At 28.3% G+C, this 22,206-nt stretch overlaps 2 protein-coding genes across 2 annotated transcripts in view; one reads left to right on the plus strand and one right to left on the minus strand.

Moving 5' to 3' along the window:
• Positions 1-1,174: 1,174 nt before the first annotated feature.
• On the minus strand, positions 1,175-8,585 carry LOC107438723 (zinc finger MYND domain-containing protein 19). The gene is made up of 6 exons (XM_043042302.3): positions 8,216-8,585; positions 6,530-6,589; positions 5,128-5,234; positions 3,980-4,163; positions 2,578-2,632; positions 1,175-1,873 (listed from the first exon to the last, which is right to left on the minus strand). The coding sequence occupies exons 1-6, from the start codon at positions 8,294-8,296 to the stop codon at positions 1,677-1,679; spliced, it is 684 nt and encodes a 227-aa protein (XP_042898236.1). The 5' UTR covers positions 8,297-8,585; the 3' UTR covers positions 1,175-1,676.
• Positions 8,586-21,332: 12,747 nt separating this feature from the next.
• Positions 21,333-22,206, plus strand: part of LOC107438722 (organic cation transporter protein) — a 52,213-nt gene continuing 51,339 nt past the window's right edge. Inside the window, exon 1 of the mRNA XM_087159362.1 lies at positions 21,333-21,428. The gene's annotated coding sequence lies outside the window, so the exon portion shown is untranslated. The remainder of the gene's footprint in view (positions 21,429-22,206) is intronic.

The raw sequence follows: 22,206 nt of genomic DNA on the forward strand, positions 1-22,206 counted from the left end.
GTTAAATTTAGTAGGAATAAGACGATCTGTGACGTAGGCTATAGTATACCCAATTATATATATTAGATTATGAGATAATTTATGTAGCCACACAGCGTAGATGCCATAAGGAAGTGCTGACAGACACAGGTCGAGCTAGACAGACACAGGTCTGCCAGTAGAAAAGACGTGCCATTTCTATTATGAATATATTATTACAGTTTGATATAGACTATTAAAGTGACATTATGAATTAAATATTATGAATAATATTTATGAATTAACATTTATTATATTACACTGGCACTAAATTTAAAATATATTTTCCAGAAATCAATTATAATAAAAAAAAATTATTCAGCAATTTTTTGTTTTGCTGACCATTTGGCGCCCCTTTGTGAGTAACGCCCGGGGCATGATGCCCCCCCTTGCCCACCCCTCGCTACGCCACTGCACTGGAACCCTAAGTGAGGCTGTTTTGTGGTGCACTTTTTTTTCAGGAATAATTCGTAGCCACACAGAGCCCACTAAGTTGACAATTTTCTTGAAAAGATTATTTGCTGTATGAACAAGACCTCCGGATCTCTTGTATTGGAATGAGTTTTTGCCACAAGAATTTCTTGACATCCTCATAGATTATGAGAACTCTGTGTAAGGCTTGCATAGCAGAGCATGGTGACAACATTTCATACTATACTTTCCCCAAATATAAATACTTCTTCTGTTCCACAATTCCCAAAATATTTTCTTTTTTTTTCATTATAATACATCTCTGTGCCAATTTTTTTAGCAACACAGTGCATAGTTCATCAGTTATCACAAATTTTATGTTTGTGACTTTAATTTTGGACACTTACATAAATGATCCAGGCTTATGACCTAATCAGAATTCTTTCAAACTTCTTAAGAATTCAGTCATTTTATGAAGAAAAAACTTTGCATCTACAAAATTATATAGTGATGAATCCAGGGGTCATGCATTTTTATTTTAAGCAAATGCAGTAACAAATTTTCTAAGGTGGAATTATGTAGTTTCACAGTTATGAATTTATCTCTTTCTTCTAATTTTAAAAATTATTTATTCAAATCAACAATACAGTATATCTTATTAAAAAATTTTAAATGGTGAATTGCCAGATCATCCTCTAAATTACTTTTGAACAAGAATTATAGATAAAACAACAAAGAATAGACATTTTAATATATTAATACTTTATTTAATCAATACAAATTGATCTGAAAAAATATAAATCTTGTGGTATAAATTTGTATAAATCATGTAAATAGTTATACCATACATAAAATGATATTTTTACAATGGAAAGCAATGAACACATTATTTTGTACACCTTACTTGCTTGCATATGCAATAAATAAGAACATAAGGTTTACATTAAAAGCATTGGAAAAATGTTAAAACACATGTGGCAAACTTTGGTAAGAAACATAGGAACACATGTATAAAAGTACTATACGTGTAATAAAGGCTATAACATTGCTAAGATCCTCCATTAATACTGAAAAGTTACATTAAAAGAAAAAAGACAGCACATGTAAAAAACGTTTGTTAAAAGGTTATTAAGTTAAATTTAAATACCAACACAAAAATTGAACAATAAAATGACTCCTAAAAATTTGTTTGCATAGAAAAAGTTGAACCAATGAGGGTAAATTATAAATTCTAATTTGATAAGCAATCACCGATCAGGTTCATCTTTCAAAATGGGGCGTGGTCTTGTGATACATGTAGGTTTGTGCCACCTCCAATCTTTAGCTTGACAAAATGAACTGCAATATCTAGTTACTCGACACAAACTACAAATACTGAACTCTTGAGGTCTAGCTTCAATCTTTGAACATGGGGGATAGTGACACTCATAATATCGTTCATTTTCTGAAATAAAAGAATATTACTTAAGTAGTTTGAAATTGACATTGGTTAAAATTGAGACAAAAATTTTATTTCTTTAAACCTTAAGCCCTGGGTAAAACTGTGCTGAAATTTCTGTTATGCACAAATTTCCATTTAAAAACACAAGGAAAATCAGTTTTTCATGCGGAAATTAGTCAGGATTGACTCTCAACACTTAACTATCAAATCGTGTTGTATTATCACACATCAAACAGGGAATGCAGGGAAATAATAACCGGGGATTAACATAGAAAAAAAAATGGTAGAAAAACCATTTCTACTTGTTTGAGCGAAGTTATTAGTTGTGACAACCACTTTTTTTTTTTACAACAATACTAATATATACTAGTAAAATTTCTCAAATAATAATTATTTTTCAAAGCTTGATTATTATTTCAAAGAAAATACAACCTATAACTATGAAAGTTTAGAAAAAATATTTCAAATGAAGAATCCTGAATATACGGAGATAACAGTTATTAAAATAAAACGAACAGATAAACTCATTTTTGCAAAACTTTTTTTTAAAATTCAATATGCTTAAGAGAGGAATGTAATTTTTGTTTCCTTTTTTGAAGCTTACAGAAAAGTACATTATAATTTACATTTAAACACATTATAAAGGAATCACCGGATAAAAAGGATTTTTAAATATTGTCATTATTTATTTCTAAACAAAATCTTACTTTGTAAAAATATTTCTTCTTGAGGACTAAATAGGTTGATGTACAATACTTCTGCCTAAAAAGAAAAAGTTTCATGCTAAATAAGATACAATAATTTGCAAATTTAATAAAATGAAAATAGATTTATGTTATGAATTTCAACTCTTTCTTTGAAACTTATTTTATTTTAAGAACATGTTGGCACCTGAATTGCATAAGAATTTATTAATAAACTTAAAAATTAACTTTGAAATTAATTTTTGAATTCTAATTTAACACATTTTCTATTTCATTCTTAATAAACTTATGTATTCTGTTTTCTGATTAGTTTTTACTAGTATACTTGGTTCAATTTCGGTTTACAATTTGTTTTGCCCTTCAATTAATAAATGTGACACAATATTAAAAAAAAATTTATTTAATTTTTATAAGGAAAGAAAAAAAAGTGCCCCCTGAAGAAGTTCTGTATTGTATTCTCATTATTTTGATGTTTTTTTAATTTCATTTTTAAAACTTTTATCTTTTAATTTAAGTTTAGTATTCTAATTTTTAAATCTAGGTATATGCTGCTTTAGCACTTTCTTAGATTGGACTTTTAATTTTATTCTTCAGTCATTATGCTGCATGTTCTTATGTTTTTAACAAACTTGTATTTACTAAAAACAAATTGACTTGTTTAATAAATCCAAAAAAGGATTTAATAAGCACTTTTTAACGGTCTTAAGAGGTTTATGAAATTAAGACATTTTAAGAACTTTAAGAGACACAAAAGAGTTGACAGTACAAATAACAAAACAAATAAAAAATTCTACAATATTCTTTTCAACTAAGAATTAAATTGTTACAGTAAAAATAATAAGCAACTCAAAAAGCAAACCATAATAATAAAAATTAGATATTTCATAGAAACGATCCAGGAGGAAAAAAGTAAAATTCTTAGAATTCATATTGGTTTAAATTATTTCAGCAATGGCATGTATTTAGTATTATGAATAGAAAATTAAATAAAATTTATGAAAACAATAGGGATGATTGAGGAAGTAATTTATCTTTTAACACATTCATCACCTCAGTGATGCGCCTTTGTTTCATCCTCTGCGCTTAGAGTTCCTTTTAACTTGTTTGCTTTACTATAAAAAATAATAATCATCAATAACCATATTCATTAATACAGCAATAGAGCACAGCGAATATTCCTGGAAGACAAGTCATCTCGTCCATTGCGATGAAAGAGTTAATTTATTATCATTTATAAAATTTTACTAAACAATTACAAAATGATTTGTGCAATAATCATTTATAAAGAATAAGTTTTAGTAGTTGTACATCCTTGCACGGAGTACAAATATTGTATAAAAATATTTGAGCCTGGAGTATATGATTAGAATTGTTATGCTTACAAATAGAGAAAGCTCTATTTTACCTCATGAGGCATCTTTTCCACTGCAGCCCAATACAGAGAAGGTTCATTACATTTCTGACTGATGTACTGATTTTGACTATTCCCCATAGGGCTGAGGGATAGATTTTCCAATCTGTTATCAACTGAGATCCCATTTCTATGAACTACTTTGTAGCCTGGAGCAATGCCACCAAAATGGATTTCCCTACACAAAAAATTAGAAATTTAACACAAAAAAAAAAATTTTTTTTTAATGAAATACTAACTTATTTCTCATAATTAATGATAGACAAATGATGAAATACATTACTTTTAAAGCTATAAAAAATTTTACAGTATAAATAATTTTAAAATCTTTCAAACATAAATTAAACATGCAATATAATAAAACATAGTGTTTATTGATCAACTTCCAATTAACACAAACCTAAATGTGTTAAAAAAAAGAGGAAATAATGGAACTAGTAATGTAGGAAATCAGTTCCATAGTATGATAAAGAAAACAGCTTTATTATTTTTTTTAAATATTTCTCATTGATTTTAAATATTATCTGGTAGTATTAAAATCATAAATAGTCCATATATTTCAAACTTACTGAACAAAATAATGAATACATAAATCAAAATAATAAATAACAGTCAAAAATTTCTTGGTGAGAATCAACTTTATTTCATCAGATACAAGGATTAATTATTTAAAAAAATCTAAAGAAGTCTGATATAAATATATAATGCTAAACATATTTTTAAAATTAATTATACTTAAATAATAAAAATAGTTAAAAAGCTTAAAATAAATAAATCCAAAATGGTATAAAAACATTTAGATTACAAGAAAATGATATATTTAGCCGTAAATTAGATAATTTGTTTTCAAAGTTTTTAAATAAAACAATGAAAATAAGTTTATAATAAACAGTTTAAAGCTAAATCATTAATTATTAGTTTAAAAATCTTTTTATAGACAACATTAATAGTGTAGCATTAATAGATAGTAAAATACAAAAATAATTTTGAGGTAACAAATACATGAATTTTAAAGTTGAGCTTCGTTTTATAACTTCAGTTCCACATGATTATAACCATTCAAACATTTGAATGTCATAATTAAAAGTCACTTCTAACTCAGTGATAAATAATTAATCATTGTAAAAAACTTTTATAGTCACCAGAGTATATCTTGTACAAAGCGTCCAAACTTTTTTCCTTTGCTCACATCAAAGGCGAAAGCATAAACATGGGCACCTTGCCCATTTCTATCTATATCAACAAATGCCTAAAAAAAAACATGAAGATATAAACTAATCAAAATAATATGAAGGAAAAAAAATGTATTAAACAGACTTTAGAATGAAATTATTTGAATGAAAAACATTGTATAAAAACAAACATGAAAAATTATTGAAAACAAAATTCTCATTATTATTTATATATTTTTTAATTTTAAAAATGTATTCCCAACAAAATATAACAATAATCTATAGGGTATTTTATTTAGGATATACTAAAATTTTTTGAATTATTCATGCTCCATATAAATATTTCAAGATAAAAATTAATAAATGCCTTTTAAAGAAAAAAAAAATACACTTTTCAAAGTAGGATATAAGAAAATTAGCTCTTGGTCAATCTTACACAGAATGATTAAAACAGGTGTAATTTAAAAGCCTCAAGTCTTAAGATTCCAATATGAATTATAGCACATTACTTTTATAAAAATATTTTGTCATATTGCATACATTATTAATTATCCAAAGCACAGTCTTCTTTTTATACATACTTTTTCAACCCAAATAATTAAGAAACACACATTTCAAATATATATATATATATATTTTTTTACATAAAAAGATTTCTTTAAGATTTTTAAAGTTTTATTGAAAAATTCCTCTATTCAGTTAAAAATTTGCATCAAAAATTCCTCTTGACAATTTATTCTTCTTTATTTAATTCTAAAATTATGACAGAATAAATTTCTTTTACAAACAATATGCTAAAAGAGAAATAAATATCTTTAAAGATGTTAACTTTTTCTGATCAAATTCTAAAAATAGTGCTCATTATAACATTGAACTTAGAAAATTATTAGAATTATTGAAAATAGCATTAACCCCTTTCTTCTAACTCAAGTGAAATTGACAGGGTGATGTTTCGCTTTCTATTTCTTGTGCCTGGATAGTTCAAAAATAATGCACCAAAAAAGATTAAAACAATCTATTTCTCATGCTTATTTCTCAACTTATACACCAGACTATGTATAATGTGCTTAGAAGGAGATTATACATTTTAAACTAGATGTCAGCACTCTTCAAGCATGAAAGATAAAAATTTACCTCAATATTAAAAATGAATACATATACCGTACATGCATTTAGTTTAATAAAATTTTCTTGAATTAAAGACTATTTTCTTCAAATTTATACTACCGTTAAGAGGTTAATAATGAATTTATTTAGCAAAATTATAAATAATGATGAAATAATAAATTAAACAAAAATTATAACACTTATTGCAGAATAGAAATATTAAGAATTATTTGAAATAAAACTAATGCTGTATTTCTATTTTTACCTCAAACTGGTGATTTTGGAGAAGTGTAATATCTTGCTTATCCATCAAAGTATATTTAAGCTGGAATAAAATATTGAATACCATTAAATATTAATTCGATAAAACATACATTTCAATTAAAGTTCACATTTTAACAAAATTACACCTTAAAAATAATATTCATAAAGATTCTGATATTTTTGATTAAACTATATTAAACATAACAATTTTAATTGATTTGCTGTTTGGACAAATTGGTAAAAAAAATTTCTTTGCCCAACAGTTCCTCTGATTATCAGTAGAGAAGATTTTAGTATTTGCGATCGCAATGCTCGAATACGCCATCTGGGGTGAAGATATGGTTCCATATCTTGACCTTCCCCCTCTTCTCAATTGTATAGGAATGTACTTACGATATTTTCCAGTTTCTTAAATTTTTTTTTGCATTTAATTGGAGAAAATATTTATTTCAAAATTTTCATGATGCTTTCTTTTAAAACTATATTCATTACAGTTTTCAGTTCCTTATAGTTTGCTAACATAACAGTTTTTAATTTATTTGAAAATCAAAACAGAAACTAACATACTTCCTTCTCCTATGACTCTCCAAAGCTAAAGGTGAAAGCATGCTAAATGTTGCCATAGGTAGAGAATTGCTCTACGCCACCTGCAGCTCCCATTTCGATGGCCAATACTGATAATTTTCAAAGCTTTGTCTTATGTAGTTCAGAACTTTTAATAAATATAAAGAATCAATCAGAAATTAATTTTTGTGATCTAATAGCAGACCTCTTTATTCAAGTCACATTCAATTATTTTTATTTAAAAAGATTTTGATTTCCATTAGCTTGGTTACTTTGACTTACAAAATTAGTTGATTTATAAAATTAAATGTTCTAGGAACAAATATGATTTAATATGCAGCAGGCACTGTGTATTAAAAGTAGGGGCGAAATTTAATAGCTAAAAAAATGGTTGATATACATGAATAGCTTTGTGATGGGTTTATAAACAAAAAACACTTTTCAGATTAAAACCACATTTTTAAAATAATGCTTTAAATAATATGCTCCATACAAAACATGTCCCTTCCGCCTTATGCAAAACTGAAAGTTGCAGAGATTTTCAAACAGTTGTAATACTAACCTAATTAAGAGAGGGGAAAATAGCTATATTTAATGGAAAATAGCTATATTTAATAAAAGATCTATTAGGTTTATAAGAATGCATATTTAAATATTCAGATAATTACTCAGATATTTACTCAAAAACTCTTACAAATAGAACCCAGAATAATTAAAACAAAAATGAACAGTATAAAGAGAAAATAAATATATTGATACATGTATAACTGATTAACTTTCATTATGATAAAACAGAGAATACTTAAAATATCGAAATAACTGCATAAAGTTCAATAGTAAAGTCTTTTTAGACGATACATATTTAATTAGTTAGACCGATTCTAGCAAATAGAAAACAAAACAGCAATTAAAATGCTAATAAACACTATTAAGAGTGAAATCTATATTGAATTTGATATATTTTCATCCTGATAATATAATAGAAAATTCTTATAATTAAAAATTTCTTGAAAGTTCGAGCTATAAATTTAAAAAAACATTGTTTCGTTTTCATATAAATATTAAAACACGATATTTAGTAAACAATGAAATAAAGCAGGTGTGTATAAAACACCGGTCTCACTTTTCCGACAGCTGGCCCCAATAATATTAGTCCGAACATGAAGCCTGTAATAGATTCGTCATCTTTCGTTTCGATCTTCATAAGAATTATTTTTAGTTCGAAGTTTTTTTTTTAAAATAATGCTCTAAATTAAAGATTAAAAAAATTTAAATACACATCCTCCACTGTTCACCGGCTAGCGGCAGCTAGTTTCCTGTCAAGATTAAAATAGTTGTTGCCAATATTAAAACATCCTAAGCAAAACTTCGTCTTTTCGCTTGGTTGGTTTTGCCTAGGGAATATTCTTGTTGCTAATATTTTTTTTTCCAATGCCCACCTGTGTTAACATTTTTCGTCAGTTCAGGCATTTACAGGGCAGTTTTACTGGCCTTGACCGGGATTCGAACCCAGAACCTTTCTGATGCAAGGGCAGTTCCCTAACCCCTTCACAGGCCGGTTGGCTCTGTGAATATTATATAAACAAAATTAAGATCGCAGCTTGATGCGTGGTGACTTAATATAAACAAAAGCAGGCTTGATAATCTATAGATAGAAGATTTTACACAGATTTTACAGATAGAAACAACAATAAAGAATTATCCGAATTACTTGAAATAGTATCATTTGTGTTGATTATTAATAAATTTTTTATCGTTTTCTTGGTAAGTATTTTTTAATTTTGAAAGAAGAATTTCAACTGGAATTCAGCTATTCTGCTTTAAAGCTATTGAAATTCATATCGAGATCTTATAATTATAGAATTTTGTTGTGTAGTATGTCTTCTAAAAGGGAATAATGAAGGGATAATCTATGTATATATTATTTAAGAATGAAATTTTCCAACGAAGAACATTTCATTTAGAATTTTCCGAATTTGTAAAGCAAGTAAATTTTCTGAAACTGCCTTTATTTCTTCAAAAATTCTCAAGGAATGAGATTTTTTATACCATAACGGGATATCTCCACAGTCCATATTAAGGAAGCAATAGAGCAGACAATTTGTGAATTTTTGAAAAGAGCCAAACGCTTTACATGTTAAAAAATGTACATTTTTTAAGATTAGACACACGTGTGTCTAATTTTCTGAACGAGCCCATATTTCTCCAAAAGTGCTCAAAGGATGTCTTTAAACGAGATTTTTGTTTACCAAAACATGATATTTCCCCGAAATCAATAGTGCTGACAATTTGTGTATTTTTTAAAATTTTTTAGAAAGATCGAATTTTTTAAAGCAAATTTCATGTTAAAATATGTGGTCCTTTTTTTCTGAAAATGACCAAATTTATCGAAAATTCTCGTTTCAAGACATTCTTTGAGCATTTTTGAACAAACATGGGCATTTTCAGATTTTTTTTGAAATCAAAACATGATGTTTTCACAGTCCATAATAAAGAAGCAATAGAACGGACAATTAATGAATTTTTTTTTAATTTTTTGAAACGAGCGAATCTCTTAAAACTGATTTCATGTTAAAATATGTTAGTCAAATTTTCTGAAAATGCACATATTAATCGAAACGTCCTGAAAGTATGTCTTTAAATGAGATTTTTTTTACTATAAAACTTTATTTGAAAGATCGAATCTCCTAAAACTGGTTTCATGTTAAAATATGTGCAAACTTTCTAAAAATGTTGTCTATTTGTTGAAAAGTGCTCAAAGAATGTCTTTATTTGAGATTTATTTAATCAAAACATGATATTTCCACAGTTTATATTAAAGAAGCAATAGAGCGGACATTTTGTGAATTTTTTAAAAGAGTCAAACTCTTAAAACTAGTTTAATTTTAAACAATGTGTGTCAAATTTTTTTAAAATGCCCATATTTGTCCAAAATTCCTCAAAGTATATCTTTAAATGAAATTATTTTTCCATATCGCGTGATATTTCCACAGTTCATGTTAAGGAATCAATAGAACGGACACATTTCAAAACATGATATTTCCACAGTCTATATTAAAGAAGAATTTTCTGAATATTTCCATGTGCGTCAAATTTTCGGAAAATGGGGAGTTTCATTCAGCAAACTTGGAATTTCCCCCTCCCAAAAATATGAGTTGTTGTTGCTTATACCGATAGGATTTATTCTATACCGATTTTGAATATTTTGAAAGAAGAATTTCATTTTTTAATTTTGAAAGAAGAATTTCAACTGGAATTCAGCTATTCTGCTTTAAAGCTATTGAAATTCATATCGAGATCTTATAATTATAGAATTTTGTTGTGTAGTATGTCTTCTAAAAGGGAATAATGAAGGGATAATCTATGTATATATTATTTAAGAATGAAATTTTCCAACGAAGAACATTTCATTTAGAATTTTCCGAATTTGTAAAGCAAGTAAATTTTCTGAAACTGCCTTTATTTCTTCAAAAATTCTCAAGGAATGAGATTTTTTATACCATAACGGGATATCTCCACAGTCCATATTAAGGAAGCAATAGAGCAGACAATTTGTGAATTTTTGAAAAGAGCCAAACGCTTTACATGTTAAAAAATGTACATTTTTTAAGATTAGACACACGTGTGTCTAATTTTCTGAACGAGCCCATATTTCTCCAAAAGTGCTCAAAGGATGTCTTTAAACGAGATTTTTGTTTACCAAAACATGATATTTCCCCGGAATCAATAGTGCTGACAATTTGTGTATTTTTTAAAATTTTTTAGAAAGATCGAATTTTTTAAAGCAAATTTCATGTTAAAATATGTGGTCCTTTTTTTCTGAAAATGACCAAATTTATCGAAAATTCTCGTTTCAAGACATTCTTTGAGCATTTTTGAACAAACATGGGCATTTTCAGATTTTTTTTGAAATCAAAACATGATGTTTTCACAGTCCATAATAAAGAAGCAATAGAACGGACAATTAATGAATTTTTTTTTAATTTTTTGAAACGAGCGAATCTCTTAAAACTGATTTCATGTTAAAATATGTTAGTCAAATTTTCTGAAAATGCACATATTAATCGAAACGTCCTGAAAGTATGTCTTTAAATGAGATTTTTTTTACTATAAAACTTTTTTTGAAAGATCGAATCTCCTAAAACTGGTTTCATGTTAAAATATGTGCAAACTTTCTAAAAATGTTGTCTATTTGTTGAAAAGTGCTCAAAGAATGTCTTTATTTGAGATTTATTTAATCAAAACATGATATTTCCACAGTTTATATTAAAGAAGCAATAGAGCGGACATTTTGTGAATTTTTTAAAAGAGTCAAACTCTTAAAACTAGTTTAATTTTAAACAATGTGTGTCAAATTTTTTTAAAATGCCCATATTTGTCCAAAATTCCTCAAAGTATATCTTTAAATGAAATTATTTTTCCATATCGCGTGATATTTCCACAGTTCATGTTAAGGAATCAATAGAACGGACACATTTCAAAACATGATATTTCCACAGTCTATATTAAAGAAGAATTTTCTGAATATTTCCATGTGCGTCAAATTTTCGGAAAATGGGGAGTTTCATTCAGCAAACTTGGAATTTCCCCCTCCCAAAAATATGAGTTGTTGTTGCTTATACCGATAGGATTTATTCTATACCGATTTTGAATATTTTGAAAGAAGAATTTCATTTTTTAATTTTGAAAGAAGAATTTCAACTGGAATTCAGCTATTCTGCTTTAAAGCTATTGAAATTCATATCGAGATCTTATAATTATAGAATTTTGTTGTGTAGTATGTCTTCTAAAAGGGAATAATGAAGGGATAATCTATGTATATATTATTTAAGAATGAAATTTTCCAACGAAGAACATTTCATTTAGAATTTTCCGAATTTGTAAAGCAAGTAAATTTTCTGAAACTGCCTGTATTTCTTCAAAAATTCTCAAGGAATGAGATTTTTTATACCATAACGGGATATCTCCACAGTCCATATTAAGGAAGCAATAGAGCAGACAATTTGTGAATTTTTGAAAAGAGCCAAACGCTTTACATGTTAAAAAATGTACATTTTTTAAGATTAGACACACGTGTGTCTAATTTTCTGAACGAGCCCATATTTCTCCAAAAGTGCTCAAAGGATGTCTTTAAACGAGATTTTTGTTTACCAAAACATGATATTTCCCCGGAATCAATAGTGCTGACAATTTGTGTATTTTTTAAAATTTTTTAGAAAGATCGAATTTTTTAAAACAAATTTCATGTTAAAATATGTGGTCCTTTTTTTCTGAAAATGACCAAATTTATCGAAAATTCTCGTTTCAAGACATTCTTTGAGCATTTTTGAACAAACATGGGCATTTTCAGATTTTTTTTGAAATCAAAACATGATGTTTTCACAGTCCATAATAAAGAAGCAATAGAACGGACAATTAATGAATTTTTTTTTAATTTTTTGAAACGAGCGAATCTCTTAAAACTGATTTCATGTTAAAATATGTTAGTCAAATTTTCTGAAATGCACATATTAATCGAAACGTCCTGAAAGTATGTCTTTAAATGAGATTTTTTTTACTATAAAACTTTTTTTGAAAGATCGAATCTCCTAAAACTGGTTTCATGTTAAAATATGTGCAAACTTTCTAAAAATGTTGTCTATTTGTTGAAAAGTGCCCAAGAATGTCTTTATTTGAGATTTATTTAATCAAAACATGATATTTCCACAGTTTATATTAAAGAAGCAATAGAGCGGACATTTTGTGAATTTTTTAAAAGAGTCAAACTCTTAAAACTAGTTTAATTTTAAACAATGTGTGTCAAATTTTTTTAAAATGCCCATATTTGTCCAAAATTCCTCAAAGTATATCTTTAAATGAAATTATTTTTCCATATCGCGTGATATTTCCACAGTTCATGTTAAGGAATCAATAGAACGGACACTTTTTGAATGTTTTAAAAACTTTTCGAAAAAAGCGAACCTCTTAAAGCTGGTTTCAAGTTAAAATATGTGCGTCAAACTTTCTAAAAATGCCCTTATTTGTTGAAAAGTGCTGAAAGAATGTCTTTATTTGAGATTTATTTAATCAAAACATGATATTTCCACAGTCTATATTAAAGAAGAATTTTCTGAATATTTCCATGTGCGTCAAATTTTCGGAAAATGGGGAGTTTCATTCAGCAAACTTGGAATTTCCCCCTCCCAAAAATATGAGTTGTTGTTGCTTATACCGATAAGATTTATTCTATACCGATTTTGAATATTAGGTATTAACTTAATGAGATTAATTCCCTTTAACAGACACCCATTTAAAGAAGGTATCCCGTGCTATTTCTCAGAGACCGAAGCGTCAAAAACGAATCGAATTTTATTAGTAAAGCTTTCTAAATTTAAATACCGGTTTATGGAATAAATAAAGACATTCCTTTTCCAATTCGAAACCTGGAACATGTTCAATAATATTTAAACTCTCCCAATCTTTAAATACATTCTGATAATGTAGAAAAAATTCCTCAAAAGCTATCTATTAATCGTTTTCTTTAACTCTTCGAAACTAATTCTCTTTTAGTTGGTAAATTCTTCACGTTATACTTCCTTGGAAATTCTATTTAACCCCTTGGGGACGGGTGATTCAGAAAAGCATTCGTACAAAATCAGAATCAAGTTGTAATTAAGTAAAAAACGGTAACTTAAATGTAGTCGTTGCTAATTTGACAGATTTACTTTGCTTTTACTTTAATTATTGTTAGTTTAATCATATATATATAATCAATGTTAATTCAAAGTATAACTAAATAGTTTTATTTTGAACTAAGTAATGGTGAATTAAATAAATCAAACAATTATAACTCCGCCCACAAATAAACTGCTAAGGAAATACTTTGATTACCAGTTTTTATCTTTTTACCCTGATTGATACGGTTTTATGCTGGCACGTATTTGTGACAGTCGGCGCGAAAGGATTAATATAGCCCATACGGGAAAATCTTCTAAAATTTCAAGTTCCCAGTTTACTTTTAGAGATATATTCATAGAATGCACGGACAAGGTTCTAACAATGTTATATTTTTTCTCGCGAATTTTCTTTCACGAATATCACGAATTTTCTTTCTCAAAAACAGTACACCCCTTTTCATTTTCATGGTCGTTATACCTGACAGTAATTGAACAGAATTTCCTATTAATAATTTTCCTACAATGTTTGCACCGATCAAGAAATCAGCTTCAGTTTGTAAGACAATCAATAAAATAAGTTTTATTTTATTTTAATTAATTTCAAATCTTTTCTTATCCTTAATTTTAGGAATAAAACCACAAATCATTTTCTCATAGAGAACCTTGAAATCAACGTTGAACGTTCGCCTTAAATTAATGACTTCGATTGCAAATACATCATGTTGTTTTGGTTTTATTCCACTCCCTCAAAGCACGTGGTCAACTGTTTCATTTCAAAGCGACGAGGCGCCAATTTGATTTATAATATTTTCGATGACGTAACTACTCTGAGATTCAGAATCTACAATGCAGCGAATATTTTTTCATGACCTTGACACCGAATAATTACACCAAGAGTCTGTAACTATACGATTTCTTCATATTGATATAATTTTTCTTTCGATTTATTACACATTAAATCAAAAGGATTTTTTTTTATATTGAGATCAATTTAATTGACTTAAATGACTTTTAAAATTACAAAAATTACTTAAATAAACAGCTCTCAAGGCCGGCCTAACAAAACGCGAGGCCTGAGGCAGAAATCATTTGCGGGGTCCCGTTTGGGCACGTGTGTCTATATATATATCTATATATATATGAAATTACATATATAAAATTTTTTTTAACATGTAATATTGATGATGGCATAAGTTTTAATGAATAGTTGTTAAGAAATATCGATTTAAATACTTTTTAATGATTATAAAACATTGACCTTCAATTCTTAAAATATCTTATACACGTCAGAAAATATGAGGTGTATAAGATATTTTAAGATTATGATATATTAAGATTATGATATAAGATACTTTAATATTATGACGTACGTCAAGATATTGAAGATTAAATGAACCCTTAACTTAAAATTATAGAACCTTATTAAAAAGGTTGAAATATTTTTGTTCAAAATATCGTTGTTCATTGCAAGCATTTTTTGCTAGCAATAGAATATAAATTAAGTTCTTTTCATTTGTAAACTTTAATTTTAGACAGAATTAAAAACGCAACAATTAAGGAATTAATATGACTGTGCCGACAATAATCAAATATCAAAAGGTACCTTCAAATAAAATCGAGTTAACATTTCTCTTATAATAGTGAATGGTAATTGAATAATTGTAGTGGTAATTGCGCTACATTACTCCACCATCAAAATTTTATCTAGAATAGAATTAGATAAACGGGTATCACTAATTGATTCATTGCTGTTTTGCGAGACGCCGGGAGAGCTGTACTAAGATCACCGTTAATCTCTATCATCATTAAGTGCTGCTCGTGAGAGCTGTTCTAAGATCGCGGTTGTGAGCGTAGTTGCCTCTGTACTGCAATTAGCAGTCTAGTGTGTGCATGCCCCCTCTGAGTATGATCGAGACTGAGTAGCAACAGCGTGAGGACTCTTTCGCAGTCTCAAATAGCAAGGCAAATTATCATTGTGTTCCATCCATCAAACTAGGCGAGTTCATATCGAGACAGACGTGTTCAGATCGCATCCTAAAATCAACAGTGTGAGACTAAGCTACCAACAGTGTCAACCGTCATTTATCAAAAGCTACCCCAAGAAAGAATCGAGTTAACGTGTTTTATATTCCAATGCATCGGAATTTAATAGTGGTAGTGGTAGCTACGCTATATGTCCAAAAAAGTTATTTGAGTAGAAGAAAAGTAAATTATACATTATTTCTTTTAAATAAATAGTTATGCTGTCTTATTTTGAATGCCTAATGACAATTTCATTGATAACATTTTAAAATTTTGCAGTTTTAACAAATTCCGATTCAAGTTTATTTTATATTATAACCAGCGTTGAGCAGCCGACTCAATTCTGAGTTTACGACTTTCTATGGAACGCAGAAGCCAAGGGATCTTCTGATCAAGTATTGGGACAAACTATCTTTTGTAGAAAACTTTTTGATGGAACTAACCTGCATTTGCGTTACATGGAGAGGAAAACCACGAAAACCTCCCATGTTAAGCCCAGGGCTAAAGAGAATAGAAGGGCTAGTTCACTCCGCTCTTAGAGCTGAAGCTACGATTTCCCTCCTCATGACGTCATTGTGTTCACAGATCTCGGAGATCGCAAGCAAAGATATTATAACTTTGCATCTTTCTCTTTGTAAAAATAAGTTTGACTTTTCTGGTTATTAGCTTTCAAACTTTACGTAATTAACACATTATTTCCGTTCATAAACATAGTTCAAAAGAACTTCCATGGCCATTATATTAAAAAAAATACCATTTTAAACTTATAAAAATGTTTTACTAGTTGGCGAAAATGACACTATAAATACTTTATTTTAAAAAGTTCAGTTTTAACTTTAATTATTAAGAAAAATGAAAGCATATATCGACACTTTTTTTATCTACATATTCTTTTATAACAATAAGTAGAGTTAAATTTAGAATCCCTGATCTTAAAATATGCCGTTAATAGCAATTTGTTCATACTTAATCATTAGGAATCATCAACCTTAAACGCTAATTACTGTAACAAAATAATAATTTAGGTTCAAAATGACATTAGAAATTTTACAATTGTTTATAGATATTTAAATTTACGATGATATAATTTATAGATATTTAAATTTAAGAGAATATAATTTTTTTAAAAAATCATAAATATTTAGAATAACTACATTAAAAAATATGTTATGAAATTAGGAGAACTCCAACTATATACTATGTATTTTATTTATACTTTTTATTTACATTTTAATTTTCGTTGACTTCATCCATTTTTTAATTTTTTTCACCTGCCTTTCTTTTTGAAGTGACGAGGTGGTTTATATTTATATAATGAATTTTTATAAAAGTTCTTAACGACAGAATAAACGCATTGCTGTTTTATATTAACTGCGTCATTTCGGAATCCATTCTTTACATAGTTGTTCATTTACTTTAGGGAACACGCGGAAAATTATATTTTTTCCTTTTGTTTTTATATCAAAATTTTTTCAAGTTGCAATCGCGCAAACTGGCATTTCGATAATAGTTTTAAATTCTTGTAAATTCACTGCAAAAACTGAGGAAAGTCATTATAGAAAATAAAAAATGTCTTAGAATAACTCGCAAAAAGAAATGCTCCAATATTAGTTAGAGCTAGTAGGGCCGAACGCTCCGTTCTTGAAGTAAAAGTGCGAGCTTTGCGCCAAAGTGACGTCACTAGAGAAAATCGGAAGATTGGCGCGGCGAGAGCTACTTCAAAGGAGTGAACCAGCCCTTCTATTCTCTTTAGCCCTGTGTTAAGCCAGGCAGCAAGAGAATTCTAACCCATGATTCATCTACCATTGAGGATATTTTTCGTCAACACTGTAGTTGGTGCGAGCCGGGTGCGGAACTCGCTTCGATCTACCATCGTTGGGATTCGAACTCAGGTGATTTCATTGAAAAGCGAGCACTTGGTGACTTACGCCTGGAGTACAATCTAATGAAGTTGTAAAATATTTCGTATTATTTGCTAGCTGTGTAATCTGGAATTTGAATTCCTCAGTTAAAAACGAAATTAATTCGTTCCTGAATCGTAAGGGACAAATAGAACGGTGAGGATGTCGTCATAAAGCTGTCCAAATGCTGTTTCATTACTAGATCATATTTCGTGAATATTTCAATAAAACCCAAAAAAATTACCATTATTCGGTGTTTACAGAACATCACTACTTCCCCTGAAACCAAAATTATGGTTCAGGCAAATACAAAATTACCAAACCCATTCGTCCACACATTTTTCAAACGTTGTTTTTTCATTCCTTATAAGTTTTTTTTGTTTTCCTCAACGCAATAGTATTATTCAATAGTATTATTTGTATTATTTGATTTCATTCTTTCTTGCAACTCCAACAAGCTTTGCATCGCTTGCGTATGGTTTTTAGATCTCATTTGGCTTTGTGGCCGACAACTTCAATTTTTCCAGTCTTTAAGTGCATTCAGACACAACGAAGTAATCCCAATTGAGAACAATTTGCATGCATATCACCAGAACATTACCCTTTTTAGTTTTTTGAGTAAAGCAACCATTTATTCTCTTGACGTTCACCGTTTTTTAATTTTATGATATAATGGCATTCAGAGAAACTTCGATTGTTTTATAACTGTTGTTGAAGAGCCGACTCTATGACTACCATTATTCAACATCTAGCCTTGTAATTTTGAACCCAATCCAGAAGACAAGGGAACTCCTGGATCAAGTATTGGGAGAAATTTGGAGCAATTTTTGAGGGAACTAACCAGTATTTGCGATACTTGGAGAGGAAAAACACGAAAACCTCCAACGGTTGGCATCGGTCAGGGTATTTTTAACCCATAATTCGTCTACCATTGAGGATATCTTAAGTCAGCTTTGTGATCGATGCGAGCCGTGCGGAATTCGTGTCGACCAGTCATCTCTGGAATTCGAACTCGAGACCCCTCATTTATCCCCTGAGCCACCACAGCTCTGAACTCCGATTATTGACGTCTTTAGGAAAACAATGTTTTATTGGTGGTGTTACACCATAAAGTTGAGGTTACACCATAGGGGTTACACCATCAACTCTATGGGTTACACCGTTAAACACAATTGCCATCTTTAATTTATTATTAATAATTTCCGGCCGTGTTCCTAAATGATTAATGCCATTATCTGGATAAAAAAATCTTTTCCTGTTTCTTCATCAACGATACGAGAAGTATACGAGATGTTTCTTCAATTATTTCTCTGCAATTATTTCGTTTAAATTATCTCTTCTTTTTTTAAAAGTGTTTCATCAAATATATTAAACTAGCAGTTCCAATTTTTTTCGACTAAATTATCAACATCCTTTCAACCTAACACTGACTTTATAACTTTAGTATATAAACACAATTGTGAACGTATTAACATAAAAAAATCTGGTTTATTTTGAAAATATTTAATAAAAAAAGGGCATTTTTTCATTGCTTTATCATTAATAATCTTATATTAGGTTTTATAGCTAACAGTTGAATTCACATTTCTGGGCTCGAAGTCTTGTTATGAATTTGCATTTTGTGTATAAAGATAATTTGAACATAAATGAAATAAGTCGAATTATGGTTTTCGTTGAAATGAAAACTAAAAAGAACTGCTAGAAATGTTGAAAATTGATAGTAAGGAATCCTATTTCTTTATAACAATCTAAATATTTTATTTTAGTTTGAAAAGCGCAAGTACGAATGTATTATTTTATAAATTCATATCATTTGCATAGTTTATTTAATACAATATTGTTTGAAAATTCGTGTAGTTCTTCCAATAAAATGTGTCATTTCTTTCTCTTTTGTCATTTTACTTTCAATAATATTGTAAAAGCAACCAACATATTAAGTAAATAATGGAATTGATTGAATCTAAATATAATTACGGGTTTCGAAAATGTTTAAGTAAAACTTTAAAAATATTCTGAAATCAAAACCTTCTGAAAACTCTGAAGTTCTGAAGTAGATATGATGTTTCTTCGTCTGTTTTATTTTAGTTTTTAATTATCTTGAAACTGATGCATTTTTTGCTATTTTTTAGCAATTTCCTTTCGATTAAAGAAAACTTAAGTTCCTTATTATCAGATTTAGTAGAGTTAGACGTCAGTGTTAATTAGTTGACTTAGCTAAACCTATTTGAAATTTTTTTTATAGTGTTTCGCTCATTTCCGTTTCTTCATTTTTCTTTGCTTTTCAAAATCACTCATATATTTTCTATCAATATCCCTGTTCTTACTAGTCATTTTCTGTAATTGTCTAAAATAATAATAGGTCATATGATATCAAATTGAAAAAAATATATCTGGAACATCTTAGAATAAAACCGCCTTATTTCCTTGAAGAATTTGTATAACAATTTTTAATGCATGATAAAATGTCTATCTTTTCTCTTTTGGACAATTGCAGTAAAATATTGCAAAAAGAACAGATAAGTATATTTTTAAAAAAAATAACAATTAAAATAATTATGAGCATTTAGAGTGAGTGAGGATAATCGTGAAACGTTAATTTTTACCGGCATACTTATATACTTACTTACTACTTATACTTACTTATATATACTTATGAGATATACTTATGAGATTAAAACGTATCAAAAGAATAAAACAAAGAGTTTCAATTTTTTTTAAATAAATATTTTAAAAAACTATATTAAGCTTGCAATTTTTAAATATTTGACTTTTTAAAAATTAAATTTCTCTGGAACAATTTGAGCGATTTCGCTAAAGTTCTGAATTTTGCCATATGAAATCACATTCTTTAAAATGATTTAAGAACTTGTATTTCTTACAAATCAAAATTGTTTCACCTATTATTAAATAAAATATTAAATAGTTATTAAAACCTACTTTTTGGTTAGATTTTTCTTCGGGTATGCTAATTTCATAATTCTGTTGAAAAAAATTCAATTCTCTTAAAAATATCTCGAGAAATGGCTAAATGCTCAAAAATAAAAAATTAAGATTAAGGAATCGAAACTTTCGATCTCTCTCCTGACTATCTAAAAAAAGGTTTCCGTCTAAAAAAAGGCATATTTATTCACAAAAAGTAAATTTTCGTGTCTGATTTCGTAACTTAAAATATCGTCAACGCAAATTAATTAGCACGTTTGACGCCATCTCCGTGAGCCATTCAGTTAGAGTCCTTATTAGATCGAAACCCCGTTTATTAGATCATAAGTTATTCAAAGTTTTTTTTTCGCTTACTGTACATTGTATGTTTGTCCCATGCATGTATGGGCAATATATGTATGTTCAATGTTTAAGTCCAAATGTACAATTTATGTTTGTACGTACCTATATACAATATTGTTGGATAAAATGATCTCTGAAGCTTTATTTTACAACCAGGAAGTGTGGTTTTTAAGAACTTAAACTCTCATGTCATGTGACTGCCATCGCATGTATCTTTTCAAGGTCTAAATATTAATTAAATATAAATGTTATATTTAATGCTTTAATGTTCTCTTCGCTTTGTATATCTTCGATTGAGGATGAAGTCATATCATTCCTCGCTGCTTGTAAAAATGTTTTATCAAAATGAATCATTAAATTTCTATATTGATGCATAACAGATGCTTCTTTAATGATGCTAGTTTAACCGGTCACAAATTAATCAATATCAAACAACTTATTTTCAGCCATTGATCGAACTCATCGCCTTGAAAAGGTAAGATTTACTACCTTTTTCCTATCCAATATATGCATGTACAATGCATAAATGTACGTATAGACATAAAATGTATGTACATGTAATATATGGGTGGATATACGTATGTAGATGCAAAGATAATTATGTACAATATAACTTTAAATAATGTAATTTTACATGGCAATCTTCCAAATTTGAGCTAAATCGTCGAATCGTTCCCGAGAAATCGAATTTTAAATATGCAACTTTTTTAAATGATTTAGGTCAGGGCTCGAAAAAACTCAAAACTTTTACCCGTCCCCGAGGACGGCTTGTCCAACAATGTACCCGTCCTCCTTTGAAACTAACCCGTCGCTTCTAAATAAATAAAAATATATTTTTCTCTTATTTATTACTATCATTTATATAAATTGCACAATGAATTAGTAGTTACTAGGATTACAAATACTAGAATTGCATTATACAGTAATAAAAGGAATACTAGGTTACTATAATAGGAACCAAGTATTTATTTTATAAAATAATTTATTTCTTTTATGAAATAATTTATTTCTTTTATGAAATAATTTATTTCTTTTATGAAATAATTTAAATGACAAATGTCAAGTTGTCTGGAATGTCAATTTATCCGAGGGTATTGCCTTTTTCAAAATGAATCAAATATGACGTTAATGATTTACAGAGGTTTCTGCACAAAACTTTGAAAGGGGTTTTTCATTAGGTAGATGTTCATAATTGCGTTTAACGCTTCTCGTTTAAAACCAATACGTAATGTTTTTTTTTTTTTTTTTTTTAA

The sequence above is a fragment of the Parasteatoda tepidariorum genome, chromosome 3, assembly GCF_982258835.1.
Source record: "Parasteatoda tepidariorum strain Cologne lab strain chromosome 3, Ptep-v5.0, whole genome shotgun sequence".
Lineage (NCBI taxonomy): Eukaryota > Metazoa > Arthropoda > Arachnida > Araneae > Theridiidae > Parasteatoda > Parasteatoda tepidariorum.